This window comes from Zosterops lateralis, assembly GCF_965231275.1.
Source record: "Zosterops lateralis genome assembly, chromosome: 2".
Lineage (NCBI taxonomy): Eukaryota > Metazoa > Chordata > Aves > Passeriformes > Zosteropidae > Zosterops > Zosterops lateralis.
In genome coordinates, this window is record NC_139763.1 from 67538840 (window position 1) to 67554403 (window position 15564).

The following is a 15564-nucleotide window of genomic DNA, read 5'->3' on the forward strand; positions in this document are numbered from 1 at the left end:
TGTGTACAGACAAGTTTTGCAAAACTATTTTTTTTAAGAAAGATGTGTATAGGGAGAGACACAGATGGGGAGGAAGAGAAGCACCATATGAAGCTGACAGAGAAAGCAGAAGGAAGCATATGTTGTGACATGAAAACTATAACCCTGAAAAAAGCTGAGGGTAAGTGCTGGCTTAAAGAAGCTTGGAATGCTAAGCTATGAAACACCCTGTTTGATTCCTCCTGATGTTGCAGATTCCCTCTGAACAAGTGACAATGCATCAAAGAAATAACCAGCTCATCAGTTTCTCATCTGAACGGGAAAAACCTGCAGAATTTCAATTTTGGTACAATGCTGAAATTAAAAAAAGGGACAAAAAAAAGTATATTTAGAACAAGCTATTACAAAGATACTTAAAAGTATCAAATTACCCAAATGCAGGAAAGAGAAATAGTTTTGTTGAAGGGCACAAACAGGATTTATAACAAACTAATGGGATTTATTTTGATATCTATTATGCTTTGTCTGAGATATGTAGATGAAAATCAGATGATTCAGTAAATTTGCATTTGTTATAGAGGATTTGATGCTCACACTTTGAAATAACTGAGGAAAAAACTTTGGGTTTCACTTTAAGATATAAAGGAAGAACATTTACGAAGAAGGAAAGAAGCTAACATTGGCAAGCAATAAATATGAAAGTTTTTTATCAAACTGTTATTCACCATTTTTAGTCAAAAGGAGATGAAAGAGTAAAGAAATTCTCAGACTATTCAAACTACTTATTGATTAACATACAGACAGGAATTTGTTGTATGGTGTTACTCTTTCTGTAGGCATTTATTCAAGTTGTGGAGTACTAGGGTATAATTAATTTCACCTTCATAAATTAATAGCTAATTAGGAAGTTAATTGAAATGCAAGTCACCTATTAATTTATGATATTTTTAGTTAGGTTACCTATATATAATTATAATCTAACTTAGAAGTCAAAGTCTCAAATGGTATTTTGTTGGCTTTACCATTGAATTTTGCTCCTGTTTCTTCAGACATTTTGGGAAGATTTTATGATAATATATTTAAAATTCATATACTATAGAATGTATAACACATCAAAACATCAGACCTCTTGATTTTCCTCTCAGTACTAACCTTCTTTGGTTCTTAATAGTCTCTTTGTTTATCAATGAAAAAAGAGTAAGCTTTGTGGCACCAACAGATTAAATAGTAAACGCTGGTTGCTGCTTTCTGCAAAGACAATATGCAAAGACACAAAAGCTGGAGAGCTTAAAAGCTTATTGTGTTGAACTGCAAACACAAGGAAAGCTTTCTCAGTTGAGTCATATTTGATGAAATTAAAGCATAATATTTTGTAACGTGAGCATCTCTGTTAAAGAACTTGAAAATCATTTGTTTATCTAGAGAAGAGATAAACAGAAACATGCAGGACAGGTAGGACAAGAGAATATGGCCTCAAGTTAGGCCAGGAGAGGTTTAGATTGGATATTGGGAAAAATTTAACCCTCAAAAGGGTTGTGAAGCATTGGAACAAATTGCCCAGGGAGATGGTTGAGTCCCTGGGGTTGTTTAAAAGACATGTGGATGTGGCATTTAGGGACATCATTTATTGGTGGATTTGGCAGTGTTAGGTTAATAGTTGGATCCAATGTTCTTATAGGTTCTTTTCAATTGAAATGATCTTATGATTCTATACATATTTGTACTGTGTGCTGTAACTAACAGTAAATTAGTAGCTGCCATTGTGCAGATAGAGAACTGAAGCTTTGAGGAATCCCACTTATGTCTGCACAAATATTTTCCTACATATCCATTTTGAATGTCAAAAGGCATACCCAAGTACTTATTGTGCAGAAGTGATGACCTGTTTCTTACCCTGCCCCATTTGAACCAGAGAAGGATCTCTCTGAATTCACCATTTCAATGAAGGATCTCCAGCTTTCAAGTTGAACAGGAGACCAGCAATGTGTCTTCAGAACTAGGAACAATTTTCCCAAAAGAAATTTTAAAATCATTACAGAAGTGTAGAGGTCAAGAATGATAATGTGGTTTTTATGTGTTTTTAAAGTAACTCTGTATTCCTGTCAGGCTGTATCTCTCATGGCACAGAGAAGCATGAGTTTATAAAGAGACTGGTAGTGCTGTAACTCCTTGTCAGGAACTGAAAACAGAGAGTTGAGTCCTGCTTTGTTTCATGCCAGCCAAGACCAGAGGTGTGTATGCTTTTGGAAGCCATCACGATTTCCATCACGGAAAAGGTATTGGAGTATCTAATTAACAACAATTTTTGCATTCTGTGGCTGAGGAATTTAATGAGGCCCCTCTCCATTTTCTGTCCTCAAAGCCTTTCAGACCTGCTCCCTGTGTGACGTTGGTTGCTAAGAAGGCTCAGAGGCTCTTCCACTGGGCATCTCTCTCTCCCTGCTGTCATTCCAGGCCTTCCCATTCACAGCCCACTAGTACCATGACAGAAGGTGCACTTGTGTGCTGGATCACAAAGCTACCGTGGCACACACGGCCAAAGTTGCAGTGCAAGGCCATTTCCCAACTGGGTCCTGCAAATGGGGGACCCCTCTTGGAGGCCTTGTACTATCACCATGTCCCCCTTCTCCAGGTCAAGCCGCTGCCTGTGGCTAAAGCACAACCAAGCCAAACACTGCAACCAGCACAGCAAGCACCAAAAGGGGAAAGCAGCTCTGCCAGTAACTGAGAAGCAGACAGCACAGGACAAGTTGCATTACAGGGATAAAATAAGAATTTCTTTTGTTTAGTGTAAGAAACTTCATAGATTTGTCACAAGTGTCAAGCTACTTCATGGCCCATGAGAAACTATCACGGACTCAAGAGAAAAAAAGCTGCAGCAATGGACTGTTGCTATTTAGGATGCCATCAACAATCCAGGAGATAAAAGTTATTTGGCCCTAAGAAGACATAGTCTCCTGGAAAAGGCAGTCACCAGGAACTAATTTAAGTCTGCAAAGTGTCTGCAGCCATTCAAAACATTGAGCAAAAACATTATTCAAAAATTGTTATTTATTATTCAAAGACATTAAAAGGAGTGAAAAATGAATTTATTTCCAGCATGTTCAAGGCTCCAGACACACAGCTTTAGGCCTCAACTAGAGATATATGAGCATCCCTTATGGACTTAAGCCTGTCTTGAATTAACCACATGAAAATTTTCTACTTGTCATTTTTGTAATTTCCACCAGAATGTCTTTGATGTTAGACAACAGAGTTTCTGTAAGACTGAATTTCCACAATTTCTACCATCTTAAAAAATAAGTACATCTCCGTCATCATCCAAGAGAGAGTAATTTCTTTAGAAGAAAGAGAAATAATGAACATGAAAAATTTAATTTTTGTTTTAAACATGGTATAACTGCAAGAACCAACTAGATAGAATTACAAAAAGAACAAACAGTATATGTGCTATTTATTAAACCTTATTGCTGACACGTCAAGTTATTACTCTGCAACTTTTCTAATAGTCTTAAGCCCTAACTATGTATTCAACATAAATGCAAATCTGTTTTCTTAAAGAATATTTTTCTAGAAAAAAGTTCTTGTATTATCCATCCATGTCAACTATGTTTTTCCTGAAAAGGTTTATCAGAACTAAAATGGAGCTTTCTGTTCTTCTCTGTGTCATTTAGAGCAGACAAATAGGAATTTAAATAGCAAATCAGGCTGTAAAATTTTGGTTATCTGGGAGTAGGACTTCCCTGATTTCTTTTGTTTGAGTTGTTTCACTCTGAATAAATAATCAAGTATTTGTGGCTAGAACACACAAACCAGAGAAAGACTTGGCAGACTCTGCTTTCACAGACAGATCACTCAAATGACAGAACCAGGTTCAAGACCTTGCTCTGAATGAAGGAAAGGAGCAATTTCAGCTCAAGTCTTCCACTTAAGGGTCAGCACTTTAGCCACTGGCTATTTTTGTGATTCAAAAGAGCAAGGCTCTTCTTGGTATGATGTATGAAAACGTTTAATTTCACTGCTTTGTTGAATAGAATGAACTTTCAAAACCAGTACTCAATCCAGCTCTGAATAAAACCTCAAATACTGTATCAGTTACACACAGAAGAAATTAAATATTTTAGATATTTTTTAGATTTTTTTTTTTAACAGGAGCACCCGCTTAATTGAGCTGCACTTTGTTCAGCTTTGCATATGCTACATTTAAGTACATTTAAACCCCTAATAAAATAATATTTCAGTTATACAATGCCTGCTTCTCTCAAACTTTGCAAGTAACGTTTAAAGTCGCACACTTTCTACATTTGCAGCTTACCTGTGAGAAACAGCTCCCCAGGCACCGTGTTTATTCGTTAGTATGTTGAGTATCTTCTGTTTCAGCTGGTTGGCCGTGACGTGGTCTCGATGCTTGGCAGCACTGATGAGGTGATCACACATCTTCTCCTCCTCCCTCCGGTCAGCAGCATACTGAGCACACTGCGACTGGCAAGGAAAGAACAGCCACTTCATTAAAGACAGGCCACTTATCATCAGCGTGAAATTATTATTTATTAAACCCTTTGAATATGAAAACAACTCATTAAAGCACTTTTCAGAAGAGTAGGATATGCCATTTGTCCTAGTTTCTTCCAGGACAGGGTTAATTTTTTACAGTAGCCAGGAGGGAAGCACGTCCAAACCCTAGTATTATTTGATACCATCTCATGTCACTTCCCAGGGGCAGGAGTAAGGGAGACTCTCTCTCTGGCCTGGGAGAATGTGTGGCAGACAAAAAGGCCCAGTATTATTTCACTTACTGTGTAAACCACTTATTTGTCTTATACTTTCTGTTATTAATATTGTTGCTGTTACTGTTCTCTTTCTTATCTGATTGTTGTTTCCAGTAAATTGTTCTTATCTCAAGATTTTCATCTCCTGTGCCTCCAGTTCTCAACCCCACCATGGAAGCCGTGGAGAAGTGATCAAACAATGTCTGGTTTAGGAGAGTCTAGGTGAGGACACTGAATTTTTCTGTGGTACTATTTCTAGATCATAACACCATTCAATTGAAATTCTCCCTACTACTATATGTTATCCATGAAAAAACACTCAGAACATGTAAAAATTGAAGTAGCAAGACAACAGAATTGCAACTAAAAGTATTAAGCTATACATCTGGGGGTGTGTATATGTGTGGCCATGGAGATGCCTGAAAAGTTAGCCTTTCTTTTGTAAATGCTTCATGTATTCTCAAGTATAAAATACATATCTAACATAGTTAGGATAATACACAAGGAAAAAATTATGTACACTGGTTTTGATTTTCATATTAACACCTACAATTTTTTAAAAAATTGATTATTTTATTACTGCAGGTGCTAAATAAAAAATATGAGTATATTTTCTATTTCATACCACAACATGCACAATTTTGATAACATACTACAAATTCTAAAAACCCTAATGGATAAAAAAATCACTCATCTTTTAAATTGAAAAAGATCTAATATTTCCATCATGTGCCCTTTGAGAGAAAACTACCTCTAAAATAAATGCTGTGGTTCTTGACCTTCATGAGAATTTGTTTCTAAACTGCTAGAATTCTATAGAGTATTTTTGTTCTAATAAATTCATTCTTTATGTATAAGGATAATATTTTTCTATTTGTTTACTCAATATCATGGTAAGTTCAAACTCAATTTCTTGTAAAAATTCTTTGAAAATGTCTAAAGAAAGGGAATGGAGCCAGAGTAATTAAAATAAATCCACTAAAAATCTAATTTTCTAGGTATACATTACAAAGACTAGAATATTCTCAGAATACCTAATTTAAAAGACACATTTTATGATATATTTTTTGCACTTACGGTTTTTGTGCACCATTTCAGAACATTTAGCCAACACTCAATACTGCAATAGTGCTGAATAGAAACCAATTTTCTAGTATTCAAAAGAGCAATTAAAATTAAGTTCATCTCATACTTTATATTTTATTCTTAATATTTCTACACACTACCTTTATAGTACAGATCACATTAGCATTCAATAAGATTTTAACAATGGTCTTCCTATTGTGTTTACAGACATAATTTCAAGTAATCTCTCTGGGAAAGAACAATGGTTACACTAATTCATAAAGGTTTAATTCATTTTCCAATTTATCTTCTTGTACAGGGAGGCACCAATTAGTACAATGATCTGCCTTAGTAATGAGGTTAATATTTCACCAGCTCATTGGACAGTAAAATTAAATTTTCATTTTTCTTCCTGAACAATTACAAAGGTTAACAAAATGAAAGTTAACTGTGAAGTACCCATTCTGGGAGGAATTTTCCTGGCTGTGACTACACCTGGAGTCACAGACAAAACTTGGATCCTGGTCCATGGCTTATGCAAGAGACACAGTAACTTCTTGCAGCTTGGAACAAATGATTTCACCCATAATGATTCAATTAAAGTTTAAAGGGCAGAAATAAAATAAAATAGTCATGCACTTCTCTAGATGAGAGCAATGATTAACATGTACGAAACCCCAGAATGTATACCTATACAGTTTATTAAAACAAAATGACAGATATACAACCATGTAGCAGAAAACTACCAGAAATCTCTTTGTCCCTACTGCTTTCAAGTAGGATGAATAATAAAATACTCAGTTATATTCCCATCATTAAAGACAATATATAAAGCATTCTTTCAGGCTTTAACCATCACCTTATTTAAGTATTTGTGAATTTCACATTAAAAGAGTCTACATTTTACAATTTTCTTTTATGATTTGCAGATTTAAACTTACCTAAAATATGTACCTCAGTCTTTTCCTACAACAAATGTAATGAGAATTTTCGTATATGAAAAATGTGTTGGTTTCTTTACCAGACAATAAGACAGACTTGAGGCTACTCCTTTAGGGAATTTAGTTAATATTCTAAATCCTATTTGCTAACAGAAGCTGGAAGTTAATTGAATATTCTCATTTTGTCTAGAGTTCTGACAGATCTTATACCTCAACGTATTCTTCAAAGAGCAGATAACTCAATCTTCCATTGTCATCTTAGGTTACTGCATGATGCTCTGATAGATATCAAATGTTATTTATTGTTGAGGCAATATGAAACTTCACTCTGACATACACTTAATTGTAAATGCAATTTTATCTACGTTCAAAATATCCAGTATAAGCTTGGTAATAAAGTTGTTGCAATCCCATATGACAAGTGTCTGCTGTCTGCTCTGACAAAATGAAGTAAAGGTTATGTGTATTCAAAATGACAACAGATATCTCTGTGTCTCACAGTTCTCAGCTAGGTCAAAGAGCACAAAAAACTAGTACATCAAAGTGCACGTTTAAGAGAGCTGTTTCAAGGAGATAAAAACCTCATCAAAAACTAAGATTACTGGCTCCTATTTCTAGCCACCAGGTGCTTGTTGACATTTTCTGACAGATTAATAAATTGATATAGCTATTTACTATCATCAATACTAAGTCTGTCTATCTCAATCCTAATGCTAGGTCACTAGAGCAGTAAAAGATGTGAAAATATATGACTGCTCATATATACCTACATCTATACAAACGTATGCAAATGCAAAGCAGGTTTGGAAATAAAACCAGTGATGAAATGTATGAAAAACCATAAAAATGCAAACCCATATTTGATAAAGTCATGTCAAAAATGAAGTTTTAAATTTACTCCATTACTTTCGCAGCATTTTTTTAATAGGAATAAAATTATTCCTGTATAAACAAATGAAAACCTATTAAACTGAAGACATTTTAAAAACTGGGGATTTAACATTTGGATCACTTTCAAGCAATGTAATTTTAATTGTATACTGTATCACTCATGGATGAAAAAGAAATTCCTTTTCAAAATAAGAATTATAGACATTTAAGAGTTATGGGAGTCAGCTTCTCGGTTACATCTTCCAATACTGAATCTTATTGTCAATAGTTAATGATTTCTAACTACCAGGAAAGGTATGAAGTGCCATATTTCACTATATAAAAAGTGTTCTAAAGTGCTCCAAAATTCAAAATGTTTGAAGAAAATGACCTTAAACTATTAAATCTGTTCAACAAAACATTTATTTTTCTTATTTTTTGAGACGTACCTTAAGTGTATAATTGCTTTTTGTTTTTACTGAACTCATATATACTTGGTAAATAATCAACAAAAATAATTAATAAATTGACTTGCTTTACTATTTTCAATAAACCAGAAAAGTTCTTTGTGAACCAAAGGGTCTATCTATCATATCAGATTAGACATTCTGATTAAGGCATTTCTTCAAGCTGTAAATGCTTTTATGATTTTCAGTGACTAGATGAGAAATTAAACCCATTCCTTGTGCTTGACATTTACCAAAGCTTTTAAAAACCAGTTTTGAAATGCTTTCAATGTAAATTTCTTCTTTGGAAAAAAAAAATAAAATCTTTATTACATGGAATTACAGTCTAGGTGACAACTGAGTGAAAACAGAGAACCAGAAATGCAGCAGCTCTCAGGCTTACCTCAAACTCAGCATGCTTGTGGACATCTTCAGCTCTTTGTCGGTTCAAAATAAATTCTGCTTCATTTGCAACACGCACTATGTGGTCTTTCATTGCATGACACAATAATCTAAAATAAGAAAAATCAGAATCAGCCTTTTTATTTGATGTACTTCAAAAAAACTATTTCAGCAGATTTACTTGCAGTGGAAAATTGGTGAAACTCCTGCAATTATATTTTCAAATTAGTTGAAATAAAATAATTTTATCCAAATTCTTCTGCATTTTGAAAGCTTATAGAAATCACATTAAATGGAAAAAAAATTTTCCATTTATTATTGAAGGCAAAAGTTCTTTATGGAGTAATATATTTTGAATTTTTTTACAGCAGTCTCAACATGAATATTGCACTACCATTTTAAAAAACTAGAAAATTGCTTTCACTCTTATTTGTACTATTAAAAACATTTAATAGAGATATTCTAATTTTAGTCTTAAAAAGTCATTACTGAAGATTTAAAAATCTATTAAAATTGCAAATTAATATCTCTCATATATTTCTTCAAACACTAGAGTGAAAAGTGCATCACTTTTCCATGTTTTCAGGTATCAGAAATAGACAAATCTTACTGAAAAAGGAGGAAAAAACAGATTAAGAGTGGATTGAGACTGAGGATGTCAGGTAGTCACATTAACTTAAAACTTTTGTAAAGACCACAAAATGCCATGAGGTGCATAACAAAACTGCATAACATAAGCATAAACAACACTGCGTTGTTAAAAATGCTCACATGTATTTGGGCAGCAAAAATGAAACCAACTGCTTTCTTGTCCCTATAGCCCATATCTAGGGTTGGCCATTATATTAAAAATTACTCTGCTCTTCTTATCAGCATGGAGGAAATCTCTTTCAGGATGCAATGATCTGACAGGTCTGTCTAGGGTCAGGAAGAACTGTTTCTTTTTCTATGAAAGTGGAACGTGGTCTGGGATTTTCCTTCTTATAGCATCAGGGAAAGAATGTCAGAGTTTCTTATATGAAGGCTGTGAAATTTCTAGCAAATTCAACTGTAAGTTGTTAGAAGCACCAAAAGTACAATTCATTATTATTAGAAATGAAAGTCATGATTACTAGACCTTACACCTGTAAGATGGAAAGATCTGAACCCTATTCTTGCCTCCTTTGGTGTGTTCCACCATCTGTGAAGGAAAGAAACCACTAACCCTAATTTAGTATTTAATATGTGTGCATGGCAAGGGAAACCATAAATGTTGGGGCCTCTGTTTTAGAGATGAAGACAAAAAAACGTAGATCAAGATTTCAGAGTGGATATTCATGCTTTTAATAACACTTTTTATTATATCTAACACTTTGCTATTTTTAAAGCAAAAATGTTTTTGCCAATTATAAGCTGAAAGCCTGAAGTTGCCTACACTGTAGTCTTCAAAATTTAGCCTTATTTTTTGATCTACCCTTCTGGAAAATATGTTTCAGTATTTTATTACTGTTAAATGTTCCAATTTTTTATTGTTAAGATGCAAATGTAGGACTGTCCTTAGGAAAGAACATTAGTGAATGTCTAGAAGATGGGGACAGATCCTTCCGTGGTGCCCAAGCAACAAGACGAGGGGCAGTGGCCCCAACGTGGACCACAGGAAGCCCCAGCTGAATATGAGGAAAAATGTCTTTACTTTGTGGGTGACAGAGCACTTCAACAGGGTGCTCAGAGAGGTTGTGGAGTCTCCTGTCCTGGAGAAATTCAAAAGCCGTCTGGACACAATCTTGTGCAACCTGGGATGTCTCAGTATTATTTCAACTGTGTCTTGCCAGTTGCTCCATGCACTCTCACATACCTATCAATAATGGTGACTTCTTCAAGAAAAATATGAAAAACTGTTTGTATGATCATTAACAAATTAGGATTATCAGAAAAGAGAGGCTACATCCTCTTAAAAGTGAATAATCAATTAAATAATATGGTATCAATGTGTGGTAATAAGACATTGTGATTTGTTTTTCCATCTAAAGACCATTAATAATCATGCTAGTCCTAAAATCACTTGATAGAAAGTCAGATTTTGGAAAAAGGAAGGGTGAAAATCCAAGCCATCATTTAAAAAACTTGTGTGGCTACAAAAGAAGCCTTGACCTGGATGTTTTGATTTGCAAGTGCAAGAATGCAGGGCTGAAAACAGAAGCATAATAAATTAAAGCAGTTAAATGTGTCATCACTGAGAGGCAGTGACTACAAGGTTGCAGAAGCAATGCCTTATAAAGGTTTATTTGCAAAGGTACTTGCTTCTGTACTTCCTCTACTTGTTAAGGAAGCTTACCTTTTGAACTTTAAAAGCTCTATTAAAAATACTTTTTGGTATTTGTTTTGAGTTTTAACTGAAAGCTACCATGTACTCTCAAACTACATTCCTACTAAGTAAAAGATGGCGAAACTGGATTTTTTTTTTTTTACTGGATTAAATCAGAGCCAGCCAACTCTGAAAATCAAATCCATATAGACACAGCACTACTCAATGTACTGTCTTAACTCATTTATACCTGATGAACAAGCGTGATAATGTCGTCATCCTTTGAATACTGACCAATTTATCTAAATCCTGAATAATTCAATCACATGCATGACATAAGATTACAAATAAAAAAGAAACTTCCAACTTTTTGGTTTAAGAAAAAATACCTCAACTTCTTTTGGATTCTAAAAGGAAATAAGAAATTATTCAGAAAGAACCCCAAATCAAGAGAAATTTTACCCTCAGTAGTATCAAAGGCTTCCACTACAATAAAAAAATTAAAAATCTCCCTTCACACACTACAAGTAAGAGAAAAGAATAAGGATCTCTTGGACAAATTCACTTCTTCATTGCAACAGGCAGCTACAACATTTAAAGTCTTTCATAAACTGTATTTAGCTTATGAAAAGCATTTTCATTAAATCTACTTCATTAAATGTGTTGTCAGTATATGAAACTGTGATTGAGTTACTTGCACTTGAAACTATGACTGAGTTACTCTCACAAAGCTTTGGAAGGTTCTCTGAAGCTTAAAACCCTTTTCTTCTTCATTCCAAAGATATACTTCAGCAGTCTTTACTATCTCATTATACACAAACCTTGCCCTTAGGTTTACAAAATTTTTCCTTCTGATATTCTATGTATTCCTATTTATTATGCTAAGAAAACCACATCTCTGATTTTTCTTGTATGGCAAAACAGTTGGTAAGAGGAGTTTTACTTATATCATAATTTGATTTTATCTTTCCTGCAAGTGCATATCCAAAACTGTCAGCGGTATTCTAGACGAATTCTAGTCGCTACTCACATAGTAACATTAATGCTGTCTTATTTCAATAGAAATAATCTTTCTGATGCAATTCTAGAATTGTTTTCCTGTTTTTCCTATCCCTGCATTCTGGGATTTTACACAAGAAAATTTCAGTGATTGATCGGTCTTTTATCTCCTCAGACAATTCCAGAAGATGCATATATTTTCTAGCATATATTTTCAAGAATATGAACTCCATGTACTGTAACGTTAAAAAATATTTATATAGTACATTACACTGTATAACTTTTATATTAATGCAGGTTGAAACCCACACAGTATATCCTGATTGATATTTCTGTCATCTGCCCAACTAGATTTCCCATCCACAGTTTTTTACAGATCATTTGGGGATAAAATCTATTCTTTGTATCTTTCCCTAACCATCATCCTGTACTGGAGTGGCCAGTCCCACTGAGAAGGACCTTGAGGCATAAGAATGCATGTATACTTGCTATACAAAGGGATGATCTAAAATTTGAGAGGTTTCCAATTTTTACTCTCTTTTAGGAAAAAAAGTGTTCTTTAGTGAGATCTTATCACAGCAACCAAACTAAACCCACTGTTTTCATTAACCCTTGTAAATCCTCATCCTGTCTTAGCAAGCACCACCCTCAACAGACCTAGTAGCTACATTAATGTTGAGACAGTGAGGAATCATGCCTTCTGGACATACTTACAATTTTCTACATAATTAATACTTTAAAAAGGACTGAGGAGTTTTACATGAAGTTTCACCTTCCCCACAGGCTTGCTGTACCTTTTATTTTCATTTCCAGTAATTTATGATTTACCAAAAAAAAAAAAAAAAAAAAAGCCTTGAGTAAAAAGGTAAAAAATTGACCTTGAAAAATGTTTGGCATTATTCTCTGTGACCATTTCTTCAGTTGCACCACTGAAATTCCTACCAATATTGAAGACAACTGTGCTTGCCAGATGAGCTGATCTCAACCAAGACCTGATGACTAGCAAAAATCTTATCTTCTCCTTGTGTGGCAATCCTTACTGCATAAGTAGAGATTAAATGTGACCTAACTTATGATAACTCTTCACCCAGAAAAGTTTGATTTATAATAATACCCACAAATTTACAAACCACTGTTTAAGTTTCTTTACTAGGAAATAGGTTTGACTTGGATTTAGACTGAATCAAAAGACTTTCACTCGGGAATCCATCCAAAGCAATGTGAAATCACTTGTGCCTCAAATCCTTCTACAGAAAAATGAACTTTCTCTTTAGATAACTGTGGAGTTTTCAGCTGAAGATATGGAAAAAATCTAATTAAAATAAGCTGGTACTTCACAATAAGCATGACAAGGCTTAAGTATTTGTAGGAATAAATGGTGGAGTCTCCTTAACCTAAAAATGGAAGCATCTCAGACTTACGAGCAAGACCAGACTGAGAGCAAGTTTCAGGACGTGTCTATTCATAAATATGAGTTATTCGTAAATATTGTTTGGGAGTAGGTAAGAAGCTATTTTAAATTCATCTATCTAGCTTTCCAGAATTCTGTCTTTAGAAAAGTTAGTTTAGAATTCCAGAGTGCTTACAGGTTAAAGGAAGTTGTAAAAAAAGGATATGTAACCAATCAGAGGCCCCTGTTTTACAGATAATAGAGTTTAAAAAGGCTGGGTTGTGGAGTACCATATTCCATGAAGTCATTTAGATAAATAGCCAGTGCCTGGGACAACTTTTTAGAGTTTTGGAAAAAGAGATGGTGATAAGACTACACATAAACTGTATTAGAAACTTAATTATTAATATTAGTAAAAAACCATAAAATGCGTGCAACACATCTAAATGTGGATTGGGGGGCTATTTGTACACCTATTAGAACTGAAGGATGAAAATCCTTATCTCACTGACTATCCTAACCTGGCTTTGCTATCCTGCAGTCATTTGTTCCTAGTGATAATTTCACACAGAGAGAAAATGCTCACAGCTTTTACACTGCTAGACAAAAAGATTGAGCTTATGTTACCCAATCTTTCCTTTACTTGACACAAACTAAAAACCCAGATCATTCCTAAACAGAAATTTTCAAAGAAGATTACCAAATGAACATTTGTTATAATTTAGCTAAGGTCTTGCTTCCTTCTAGTCATTCCTGAAGTTCTGCCAACTCGCATGTCCAGGGAAACAGATGTTTCTCTGACTTACTTTCATCATATGCCCACAGCTTTATTTAAAAAAAAAAAAAAAAAAAAAAAAAAAAAAAAAAAAAAAAAAAAAACCACCAAACAAAAAACACAGCCTGGAAATGTGCCATGTTTTAATCAAACAGTTGTTTTGACAATTATTACTCTTAATGACGTTCATAAGAAATGAAACCTACCATTGCACTTGGTATCTGCAATAGGATAGTTCATAAACTAGTCTAACTTGAAGAGTTTGAAGTTCCACAAGATGCAGTACTGCTATGAATACTTTGAAAGAAAAATCCTATAAACTTTGCAAAGAAATGTCCAACACAGAGGTCCCATTTCTTGCAAGACAGCAATGATGAAGAATTCCCTAGAGAAAAGTTTAAAATTATAGCATGCAAACACTGGCTATTCAACTACAACATAAGCACATTGACAAGACAAATTTCATGGAGGGTAACTATAATTGTTTCAGAAATGTCACAGAAGCTGTAACAGATTCAATGAAACTCAGAGATGACTACAAAGAATCTGTTCCACTCCCCATAAAGATTTGCTATTTGGCAGAAGAACTTTCCAAATCAAGAGGAATCTGTCTCTTTGGAATAGTGACTATCCTGTAAAGATCCATGACGAGCAGTTACAACTGAGAAAAAGTTTATTTCAAGATCACCCTTTGCTTTGAGATATGACCTGATCAGGCAATGCTAGAAGGGAAAAGGATACCTCAAAACCCCAAACAGATCTAAGAGCTATAGGGGTACTGACCCCACAAATAGAGATGGTTACCATAACAATGTACACTTTGTTTAGCACAAACTACTTGTCTGGAGGTAGGACAAGGACAGTTAAGGTGAGCAATATGAGATTATGAAGAAGCACATCTAAACAAGGGACACAAGCTCACACTTCAGCTGGAGTAGAAATACAGACATTCAGTGCTCACTTTTATGGAAGTATCTATGACAGGAATCCTTTACTAAAGGGAGATGACATCTAGGATAAATTTCTATAAATTGGCCACACACAGTTAATAAAGGATTCCTCCAATCAAAAGTTACACTTGGTGACGATGACAATAAAGCAGCAGAATTTGGTTATATCTGTCAAAGACAGAATAATCAAACTCTTTTGCTCTTAGTTATGGTTTCTATATGCTATTGATTCCCCAGTGTTATTTTCTAACTGTCTTTGCATATATTGGATTTTACACATCAGACTAGAATCCTTTGCAAGTGGTAGCCCTGAGCTCTATATGATCTGATGACCCAATATCTTGCCTTCTTGGATGATTCAGGTCAGGTCCCCATTCTGTCCTGTAATCACAATCATTATCCAAACAGAAACAAGGAACAGCATCCATTTTGGACCCTACTACTAAATCAGTTCTTTGAGAGCTATTAAGAGACCCAGCTGCAGACGCCCATCAAAAATCAAGTAAGGCAAGTGGCACTATAGACATACCTTTTAACATATGCCTGAACATTTAAGTACTGCAGACAGTGAATAATGGCTGTGAACTAATTTTCCACAAACCAAACATATCAGAACTGCCAAACTGCAACAGAGGACATCCAAAAGAAAATCTGATGCAGTTACGCCAAAATCCCAGTTGAGGTAACAAGAAAG

The 15564-nt window shown here is 34.5% G+C and overlaps 1 protein-coding gene across 1 annotated transcript in view; it reads right to left on the reverse strand.

Annotated features, from left to right (window-relative positions):
* Positions 1-15564, reverse strand: part of NBEA (neurobeachin) — a 453768-nt gene that overhangs the window by 213096 nt on the left and 225108 nt on the right. Inside the window, exons 36-37 of the mRNA XM_083884753.1 lie at positions 8474-8582; positions 4295-4461 (exon numbers count right to left, since the gene is read on the reverse strand). Of these exons, the coding sequence (XP_083740879.1) occupies positions 4295-4461; positions 8474-8582 (276 nt within the window). The remainder of the gene's footprint in view (positions 1-4294; positions 4462-8473; positions 8583-15564) is intronic.